Source organism: Eucalyptus grandis, chromosome 10, assembly GCF_016545825.1.
Source record: "Eucalyptus grandis isolate ANBG69807.140 chromosome 10, ASM1654582v1, whole genome shotgun sequence".
Lineage (NCBI taxonomy): Eukaryota > Viridiplantae > Streptophyta > Magnoliopsida > Myrtales > Myrtaceae > Eucalyptus > Eucalyptus grandis.
The window spans coordinates 12157595-12168524 of record NC_052621.1 but is presented as its reverse complement, the minus strand read 5'-3'; the positions used below and the strand labels follow the sequence as shown (position 1 = coordinate 12168524).

The 10930-nt window shown below is 42.4% G+C and overlaps 3 protein-coding genes across 3 annotated transcripts; 2 read left to right on the top strand and 1 right to left on the bottom strand.

Annotated features, from left to right (window-relative positions):
• Positions 1 to 1216: 1216 nt before the first annotated feature.
• On the top strand, positions 1217 to 2161 carry LOC120288707. Its single transcript, XM_039302814.1, has one exon. It carries the CDS (start codon positions 1547 to 1549, stop codon positions 2159 to 2161), a length of 615 nt encoding a protein of 204 aa, XP_039158748.1. The 5' UTR covers positions 1217 to 1546.
• A 22-nt stretch (positions 2162 to 2183) lies between these two features.
• Positions 2184 to 5786, top strand: LOC104421781 (transketolase-1, chloroplastic). The gene is made up of 7 exons (XM_039302813.1): positions 2184 to 2189; positions 2614 to 2704; positions 3319 to 3424; positions 3512 to 3794; positions 3923 to 4071; positions 4205 to 4358; positions 4643 to 5786. Exons 1-7 carry the CDS (start codon positions 2184 to 2186, stop codon positions 5609 to 5611), a joined length of 1758 nt encoding a protein of 585 aa, XP_039158747.1. The 3' UTR covers positions 5612 to 5786.
• Positions 5787 to 5852: 66 nt separating this feature from the next.
• Positions 5853 to 10326, bottom strand: LOC104421782 (polygalacturonase). Its single transcript, XM_010033871.3, has 4 exons — positions 9751 to 10326; positions 6793 to 7082; positions 6232 to 6463; positions 5853 to 6136 (listed from the first exon to the last, which is right to left on the bottom strand). The coding sequence occupies exons 1-4, from the start codon at positions 10219 to 10221 to the stop codon at positions 5903 to 5905; spliced, it is 1227 nt and encodes a 408-aa protein (XP_010032173.1). The 5' UTR covers positions 10222 to 10326; the 3' UTR covers positions 5853 to 5902.
• Between the last annotated feature and the right edge of the window lie 604 nt (positions 10327 to 10930).

Below are 10930 nucleotides of genomic sequence, written 5' to 3'. Positions count from 1 at the left end.
GTATTGTCTGTTTCTAAGTCAATCGGTAAACCTAGATATTAGGTATCATTAGGAAAATCCAACCACTTAGGTTGGAAAAGAAATCATCGATTCATTCGCGAGTATTATGAAGATAATTATGAAATTTTAAATATGGATGGGGCTGTCTCCACCTTTATGTTACTAAATACACCCTCATTTAGTAAAAAGAGATAAAATTACCCTTAATCATTTAAATAAAATTTAAAGTTGTGGATCCTAATTTTATTTACTTTCGTTCCCTTTGCTTAGATATTTTATTTCTACGTAGACAGTAGAATCGAGTTATCATAATTAATAATAGGGTTAATACCCTAAAAAACCCCAAACTGGTATACTTGTGATAAATTTACCCCAAACTATTTTTTTGACCACCAAAAACCTCAAACTGGTATATCTTTAACAAATTTACCTCAAACTAGTACACTTGTAACAAATTTACCCTCTGTTAGTTTTCGTAAGTTAAATGATACATGACAATTGACTGGTATACTAATTTGAGATTTTATATTTCGTTTGTCAAAGTTTACAATTTTTGTGATTTTTTTGTAGTATTAATCCAATTTAGCGAAGGGTATAATTGTCACAAATTCACCAGTTTTGGGTTTTTTTTATGATCGAATAAATTAGTTTGGGGTAAATTTGTCATAAATGTACAAGTTTGAGGTTTTTTATAGTCAGTCGGGGTAAATTTATCACAAGTGTATTAGTTTGGGGTTTTTTATGGTCAAAAAAATAATTTAAGGTAAATTTGTCACATGTGTACCAGTTTAGGGTTTTTCAGGGTATTAACCCTTAATAATATCATCCTCCTTATTTTTTCGAAAGAAGAATTAAGTGGGTGTTATTGTTCGTATTAAAAGGCATCATTGTTTCATTTTAAATTATAGTACTGTATGTATTAGCTTTCCAGAATGGAGAACTTTCTTGAAAATCTAGTTCTTTTTTCATGTTGTCAAACAAATTTATAGATTAATAATTAAGAAAATCCCAAAAAATGACCAATAATAACTTCTAACACAATCAAATATACAAGCTTTATTTTATTTGCATATCACCACTAAATTCTTTATCATAAGTATATTGATTTGGAGTTTTTGTCGGTCAAAAAAATTAATTTAAGGTAATTACGTATGTGCTTTTCGTGCTATTGACCATTATTAATTTCATCGAACCTCAGGATTTTGTGAGCTCTGATGATGCTGAAGGATCAAACTAACCAGATGGAGCGAATCAAGAAACGGGTTTGAACGAATTACTCATGAATAAGCGAAGATAACAGAGCCTCCCCTCCCCTGTTTTTCCTCTGTCCTGCATGCCCGCCACGTACTGGCGAAGGTTTTCTTCGTTCTCCGGCGGCCACCTGGATCTCTCGGGAGTCGGTCGATCTTCCATGAATGGCGGCTTACGTAAGCGCCCTGATCTTTCCAACCTTCATCTGCACTTCCATGGTTATTCCAACCCAACGTCTGTCGGTTACTTCCTCTGCTTTAGCTACGATCCGAGATAAGGGAACCAGCTTTCGTCCATGGCGATCTCGTCGCTCCTCCATAACCAATACCCATCTTTTTGTTCCTACAGAAGGAGCAAGTTATCTGCTAAATCCATCGCTTGCAGCTCGCTCAAGACCCAAGATTGTAAACCAGCTGCTCAACGCTCTTCTCTGTCCAGAGACGACAAGCTCTCATGGAAAGAGGAGCTCAAGAAGGCTTACCAGAGAGAGATTCCCAATCTGAATTGGGACAAACTGGAGGAATTGGAGGATGAGTCGTTCCAGAACTTGGTCGACAAGCGATGCGTGGACAATGTGAGGATGCTGATCGTGGATTCGGTCCAGAATGCCAAGGCCGGACACCCCGGGATGGCGCTCGGGATGGCCGGGGTTTTGTTCTTGTTGTACCGGCATGTGATGAAGTACAATCCCAAGAATCCAAAGTGGTTCAACAGGGACAGGTTTGTGTTGAGTGCCGGGCATGGTTGCTTGCTTCAGTACGTTTGTCTCCATCTCGCCGGGTTTGAGTCTGTTCAGGTATGTGAACTTTTCTTTTGCTCAGTTCAGAGGATGTCATATGTTTGCTCTAATTCTCGAGAACGGATCGTGCGTAAAGCTGAATTTAGTTATTGCTTGCTGGTTATTCATTAAGTTGTTGGCACTTGTTCTGACGATGACCGTGAGTCGGGCCTTTTAAGCTTAACTTTTAGGTTTGCTGTTGGACGATTATGGTGTTGTTTGTTTGCTATGTGACAAACTATTAATGATCTGCCCATTTTCGCTAATGAACAGAGTCGTAGCTCTTGTGCAAGAAGTTTTTTCTTACCAATCTCTTAAGATGCCAAGTCCTTGTGAAGCTTTCTTTGAGCTAAATGAAAATGTTTCTTCCGTATAGTTTCTGTTACCATTGATATGTCGAACTTTTTCGGTGGGAACTTTTTGTCGACTAGTCCTTTGAAAGATTGGACTCGCATTGCTCTCTTCTTACCCTGTTCTAGCATATGGAACTTTACCTAAGTCTAGATTAGGGTGTTTGGAGTCTTAGCCTGGGGGGCTAGCTGCGGACATTTTATCCGCTTGATTTGGGAACATTTCGTCTCCAGATAGAAGACCTAAAGCGTTTATGCCAGCTTGGCAGTAGGACTCCTGGACATCCAGAGAATGTGGTCACCAGTGGCATTGAAGTCACTACTGGTATGTTCTGTCATCAATTTTCTCTTGTGCAACTCGAAATAAGAAAATAACTGGAGTTGAAGTTCTATTACCATGTGAGACTTGAGAGAGGGAAACATATGATACTTGGAAAAATCAGCAGGTATGAGGCATATTTATTTTATAATATACTCAAGATAGCAGAATCGACAACTGTTGAAGTTTAAAAAATTGTCATCTGTCCTGCAAATCTTTGCTTCTGGCCTTTTCTTGTCTTTGGACCTTTTTGGGCGCAATTGTCCATATGATACTTACTCAAAAAAAAAAAAAGGGGGGGGCAGGACTGACGCATATTGATTTCATTATAGACTCAAAATAGCAGAATTGACTTAATTTCCGAAGTTCAAGCACTTGTTATCTGTCCTACAAATCATTGCTTTATGGCTTTTCTTTTCTTTGGACATCTGTGAGCGCATTTGTCCTCTTAGACAGGAAGGATAGTAAATAGAGGAAACAATGAGGGTCTTTGGTCCATTATGTACTGTAAAAGTCTTTGCTTAAATGGTCTATGTCTCTGGCAAGCTTCGTTTAGCTGAGTTCTTTCCTCAAGTTTTTGTTCATTTGTTTATTCGCATGGTTGTGAACTGTGATCACAGGGCCACTCGGACAAGGTGTAGCAAATGCAGTAGGTCTTGCCTTGGCTGAAGCTCACCTAGCTGCTAGATTTAACAAAGCTGATGCTGTCATTGTTGATCACCGAACGTAAGTTGAATGAACTGGTTCTCTGAGACAGCTTATGAGAAACTTGTAGTTATTATTATTGTTGGTAACTTTAATGTTGAAATATAGGTATTGTATAATGGGGGATGGATGTGCAATGGAAGGAATAGCCCATGAAGCTGCATCCTTGGCTGCTCACTGGAAGCTCAACAAGCTTACCCTGATTTATGATGATAATCATAACACTATTGATGGACCCACTACGCTGGCTTTTTCCGAAGATATATCTGCTCGGTTCAAGGCTCTTGGTTGGCATACAATCTCAGTTGACGACATAGATGCCGATATGAGAACATTGAAGGATGCACTTTTCTCTGCTTTCAGCGAGACAGAGAAGCCCACTTTCATCAGGGTTAGTAATAGTCATGCCTTAGAAATTAGAACCCTGTCATCTGTCGCTTATCCCTATATTAGCAAATGTAAAACCATTTTGTTGATCTCACTGAATATTGAACCTTCATCATTGTCTGCTTACCCCAGGTGAAAACCCTGATAGGGAAACTTTCTGGGAAAGAAGGGACATCAAAGGCTCATCATGGGACCTTCAGCGAAGATGATGTAAACAACATGAGACAAAAAGTAAAATGGACTGATAGAGAACCTTTCCATGTCATCCCTATTGTATACAGGTTTCTTTAATTTTCAATTTAATTTAAAGCTATTTTTCTAGCATTACACTTTTCCAGGAAAAGGCTGGGACCGTGGATATATCTAAGCCTAACACACATAAAGTACTCATTTGTCAAATGACATTTGATGCAGGGAGATGCAGAAGCAAGCAGATATTGGGGAGAGACTGGAAAAAGAATGGCACACCAACCTTTACTCGTACCAGATCAAATATCCTCAAGAGGCCATAGAATTTCAGATTCTTCTTAGTGGGGGTTTGCTTCCCGGTTGGGAAAACTCGTTGCCGGTAATTGAGCCACTACTTGGCCTTACCTGCCTCTTTGGTTGTTTTACTGTTTGGCCTTACCTTTCAACACTACGGCAGTTTAGGGAAAAAAGTTTTTCTTATGAGCATTGTATGGAGGGATGAACACTGATTCATCTTTGATTAAGTGGTTTTCTCTCTAGTAGACCCTTTTAAAAGAAGTAATTCTTTCGAGGATTAACCACACTTTAGTGAACTTCCTTATTTAGTATGCTGGGCTTTAGTGACTATAACACTAAAACATGATCACTGAACTGTCTAAACAGAGGTGGTCACAGTCTGATCCAGTGGACGCCACCCGTGGACATTCTGAGAAGTGCTTAAACCAGCTTGCTAAGGTTCTTCCTGGGTTGATTGGTGGGAGTGCGGACCTTGCAACCTCCAACAAAGCTTACCTCCACAATTATGACGACTTCCTGCCGAGCTCTCCATGGGGTTGTAACATCCGCTATGGTGTACGAGAGCATGCAATGGGGGGCATCTCAAATGGCATCGCTTTGCATGGAAGCGGACTCATCCCATTCGCGGCCACATTCCTTATATTCTCAGACTACATGAAGAATACTATCCGGCTTGCTGCTCTGAGCCACGCTGGAGTGATCTACATCATGACCCACGATTCAATCGGACTAGGGGAGGATGGTCCTACTCACCAACCAGTGGAGCAGCTCGCAGGACTCCGGGCTATCCCACACCTCCTAGTCTTCAGACCGGCCGACGGGAACGAAACTGCTGGGGCCTACAAGATCGCAGTGGCGAACCGGGCTGCTCCTAGCCTCATCGCATTGTCTCGGCAGAAAATAGCTTCAAATCTCACAGGGACGTCGATGGACGCAGTCAAACAGGGCGGTTACACGATCAGCGACAACTCAGGGGAGCAGATGCCCGAGATAATATTGATTGGCACGGGATCGGAGCTTTGCCTCTGCGAGGGGAGTGCAAGGAGGTTGAGGGAGGCAGGGAGGAGGGTCAGGGTGGTGTCACTCGTGTGCTGGCGCCTCTTCGACGGGCAACCGAGGGAGTACAAGGAGCGGGTGTTGCCCTCGAATGTGGTCAAGCGCGTGAGCGTGGAGGCCGGGTCGCCAGTCGGGTGGAGGGAGTACGTGGGACGAGAGGGCGTGGTGGTTGGGGTGGATGAGTTTGGTGCAAGCGGGCACTATTTGGACACATTCAACAAGTATGGCTTCACTGAGGAGAACATTACCCGGATTGCCGATATTTTGCTGTGCAAGTGAAGAAGCAGATGCTGATCGTTGGTGCTTTTTCTCGATAGGCGAGTGCATACTCCGACCGTGTCAAATAGTGAGAATAATGATCACATGAGATTGACATATAAGGTTGTCCTGCTTGCATTTTATAGAAGGAAAATCTTTCAACATGGGATTATCAATGCGATGTTGTTTTTCTCAATGGCTGTTTAGGTTTGATCATTTTGATTCCAAAACTATAAAGTGAACGTAAAAGTAATAAAACTGTGTTTGCAGTGAGCTCTAAACTATGAATTCCCATACCGGCTGAGCAAAGATCTACGAATTCTCAAAGAGGCAGCTTCTCGGTCGAACTGTACCTAATGCCTCCCCGTTCGCGTTCGTGCAAGACGACCGAGTCACTTCATCATCAAGGCAAGTCAAGTACACATTCCTCATCCGTATCCCAGTGCACGGGTTCTTGGTGCTGCAGTCGAACCTTACGGCGATGGGGGAAGCGGACGTCCCTTGGATATCTCTGTACAGAACGTCGCTTATCTTCACACTGGATTCCTATTCGTCGCCATTGTCATTCTCAGGTCATGAGATGCATCAGGACATAAAACTTGCCAAGAGGAAAAGATTGTGCACTTGATGAGATGAATCACCTGGTTAGGACAAGTTCGGCTGCCATATGGACAGTAATTCTGGTCGATGATGATGGGATTTTGGGCATTGATCATCCGGGCATCGATGAAATGGACTCCTCGTACAAATCCATTGCTAGGCCTCGCCCAGGATTTGATCCTTAATCCGTTTTGAGTACCTTGAAAAGTGGTATTTCTCACTATGATGTTTTGTACTCCAGGTTCCTTCTCGCTTCTTGCCAGACTTCCTATGCTGCAAAGTACAGTAAAATTATAGATGGAAAATATGAAACAGATGATGCACTGACCATCTCCTGTGTAAATTTTGCAATCCTTTTCGCCAGAGATTACACATCCAATCACTAAATATGAAAATTTGAACATATGACTCTCTTTTGGCTATTTTCCTATTATATGATTCCACAATCTTCTGAACTTCACGATTCCTATATAGCTTACTCATATCAACAACATGCACGCTTACAACGAAGAATCGATATATCGAGACAGGATCATGATTCCCTTGACTTAGAAAACCAGATAGATTCGATCCATGCACCAAGGGACTCCTGCAAGTCGTACCTGATGCCGTGACCAGGGCCGCACCGAATTCGTTGGATCCTCAGGTTCTGAGTACCCGGGCCAATTGAGATGCAATCATCCCCAGTGGCGATGTCTGAGTGAAGAATCAAGACGTTGGTCGAGAGCTGGACGTGGATTCCATCCGTGTTGGGGCTGTTGCCGTCGGCCTTCACTCTCACCCCTTGAACGCGAACGTTTCGGCACCTGTTTATGGAGATGTGGAACATCTGGCTGTCCATGGACGTCAGGTCTTTTATCCTGATGTTGTTAGAGTTGGTGAAGCTCAGTGTCTGCATATCAGAACAGCCAGTGAAAACAAGTTTAATTTAAAGACTGTGTGCTCAAGATAATATCCAAATGCAGCCACCATATTTTATTTACAGGTACTGCACAGGAAAACCATCTTATTCCTCTGCCATTGATGAGGGAAGTAAGTTAAAATCTGAAAGTACTCAAAGATGCTTAGGCGAATCCTTATTAAACGTTTCATTTCTTGTAATATATCTAATTATCTGCTTGCGAGCGGGGCCATTCCACCGCTCACTATACGGCTTGATTGAAGGTACTTGATGATTGCTCGAGATCAACTCATTCGAGCTAAAATGCTAGAGCTACTCGTGTACTCACTAGCGTCAAGAAAAGATACTCAAGTGTAGTAAGCTCGAACTTGAGCTCGAGCTGGAGCTCGATCATAAGTTGATTGTAACCAAATCGAGTCGAGTTCGAATATCCTAGTTTTCTATTCAATTCAAGCTTTAGCAAGAAATGTGGTGCTCAATTGTGTTCGAGTTTCAAGCATCGAGAATGTAAGTCGGTCAATATTTTATGTTTTCACGATCGACCCACTTTAATCATTTGTGATGATCTCTCCAAACAAACCCAGACTTATTGTCAATCTCTTCAAAGACGGCCGGTTGCGAAGCTGATCAAGAAGATGTTCTTAACTTGCGTTCACGCGTTTTGGAAAGAACCCCTAAAAGAAAGTTCTTTTATAAGTGAAGGAATTTTGACCGCCTTATCAATAGTGGAGACCCCGTAATATGGACACATATGCGTGCCAACACATACGCACACAAAGGAATAGGTCCGGTGATGGGGATGGCAATGGTGTCGGAGTTGGTGAAACTAACAATGGCGGGCGGTGAATTGAGCACGCATGGTACTAGCGCTAAAAGAAGATGAAAGAAAGAGAAAAAAACAAGTGAAGAAATCACTTCTTAGCAGTCAGAAAAAAAAAAAAAAAACGGAAAGTGAAGAGATTACATCTCAATATTAGAAGTTAATGGGATGATATGTCGTCAATTTCAATTTTTTTTTTGTGGTGAATATGGACCTTACATGAAAATAATATGATCTAATGATTGAGATGAAATGAGCTCACATGTATCAGGTGCATGCAATATTTATTTAAAAAAAAAAAAAAAACCCTTCTCTCTCTCTGCACGTTCTAAGGACAATTGCATTTCCCACTACTTGGGACCACCTGATTTTATGTGGACTTCAATTAGAGTCATGCTAAGGTGTCAGGTCTCCAAATGATACGTGTATCGGAATAAAAACCTTCTCCACTTCTCCTCTTCCAATCTAAGCACCACGGTACATCTCTAACCCCCAAGTTGCATATCGCAATGGATGCGAACTCATTCCGTAATTCATAAGTAACACCCATTTGAATTATCACTAACTAAAATATTTTTTTGGATTAGCCCACATGGAATGAATTGAGTCATTATAAATGGTATCTAATTAGGATCATCTTTAGTTCATATATGATTCGTGAGTGAACTAAGCTCGTACCCGATACGGCGACAATGTGAATTTATCGCCGGAGTGAGAGAGTTCGAAAGAGCTGTGACTTTTTGTGGGCTTTCAAGATGACAAAGGGGGTAGGGATAGATCGGTCATATATTGAATAGGAGAAGTATCATTTTTTAAATCTTATATTGGATGGGTAAGGTATTGTGATCTTATTCACGTAAGATTCATTTCCAAATGATAACTGTTTTGCGTGGTTACTCAAAGTGTCCCTCTAGGAGCATGTCATATACGGAATGGACCGGGTTGGTATGACATCACAGCTCTCCACCTACACCACCGCCACCGCTGATTGGAAAAAAAACTACTTAAAGCCACCACCGCCGGCGACAACCTTGGACCACGCTCGTGACGATGCTCAGAGTCTTTCTTTACCTATGCGCCCACACGCGAGAGATCTCCAAATTTTGAAGGAGATCTTGCAACCAAGATGTGGAGGCATCAAGCCGTCCGAATCTCTAAGGTGGCAATGCTAGAGAGAGAGAGAGAGAGAGAGATCTGTTTTAGAGGGGGAAGATCTAGAAATGGAAGATATACAATAGGCTGAGCAACGAGACAAATCTGTTTCGGAGGGAAGATGGTAGAGAGAGGAGAGAGTGGAGGATATACAGCAGTCGAAGTTTTGTAGCAACAAGATGATGGTGGCAGCCTTCATGGTAGGTCATTAACTACGGTTGCTCTCGTATGCATCGTTGTCTAATCAAGTGGAGGGCCTAAGAAAAGCTGAGTATGATGGGGTAGCTTCTCCCCTTTATTTTGTCCTTCAAAACTTCCTATAAAGATGTCGAATTACTTTCTAAATAGAGTGTTTTCACGATTTCCACAAACTAACGGATCGATAGTTATTAATAAGGGCGACACGGGATCATGTCAAGTGAGGAAACCGACCAATAGAAAAATGAGTTTCCAAATTCAAATGCAAAATGTGGTTGGGATGTATACTATAGGAGCAATATAAATTACGCTACATTGTCTTTTGATAAATTAGACAGGTGCTATTACCAACCTATCCTAGCAAGAAATGAACTTTTCATTGGCGGCTGGACAAAATAATAAGTTCTGGCCCGAATTGCGAAAGGAAAAACCAACCCGACTTTAGAATCGAACCAATATCTGAAGGTGCAGAGAGGAAAAGTACATTACCGTGGCTCCGTCGGGACAGTCGCGGCCGGAATCCTTACATGCCCATAGAGACGGTCCTTTGGCATCGAGAACTCCGCCGTGAACGGACGTGTTCGAGACCCCATCAAAGTTCAACCAGCTCGAGCTGCCGCCAAGGACTCTGTAGTCCGGAGGAGCCACCAGCGTCGCTCCTCCCAGCATCACGCTCACGTGCCTGCTCTTGCAAGGGCCTCTGAACCGCACCGGCCTGAGGAGGTATCTTCCGCTCCGCACTGCGACGGTTGCAAAGAAGTCGCCACGGCCGCATGCCGACGTCCACGCGTCACGGAAGGCCTGGGTGGAGTCGGCCGCCCCAGTAGGGTCAGCGCCGAAGTCTAGGACGTCGAAGAGCGTGGAGGTGGACGAAGACGTCCGAGACGAAGACGTCCGGGAGAGCAAGAGGAGTAGGACGAAGAGGAGTGTCCAGAGAAGATGATCTGGGAGGTTCGCCATGTAATCGAGATCGAGATCGAGAGAGAGAGAGAGACTGGCAGTGGCGCAATTTTCTTGCAAGCATAAGGGTGAGAATTAGGTAGGCATTTTGGCTAGAAGTAATTAATGAACGAGAACTTCACCAGAGAACAATCGGCACTATAGTTCGTCTGTAAATAATCCGTCGAACCCTCATTCGGTCCCACTAAAAAGACACCAATTCTCGTGTAATTTCCGGATCTGATTAGTTCAATCAATTACATAGCTCATAGATTAAATCTATTTAATATTCTCTCGATAAGTATAGCGGACGGGCCACCTAATCACGAAGCTTTAGAAAAGGATTGGCGATGAAAATAGCGCTAGATCAGTGCATTCGATATGAGGAATTTCAGTAAGCTTAATCGGACTGTTTGGTGAAGGCAGTTTGTAAGGATGGTAAGATCTATTTGCATTTGGCAAGAACATAAAAATGTGGCGACACATAAAGGAGCGCCTTAATGTGGCATGTTTAGTGGTTTATTCGAGGACTCTCCCAACAACAAAAAAATAAAAATTAAAAGCTAGGTTGTTCATAGTGTTAAAAAAAAAAAAACAGAAGGCAAAAGCTTAATTAAAACATCTCAGCAATTTGTAAGGCAAAAGCTTATTTAGTTCATTGCCGCTACTCAATTTACATTAAAATTTCTCTTGTACGTCAAACCGAATTACCAGTCCGAAAAATTATTGA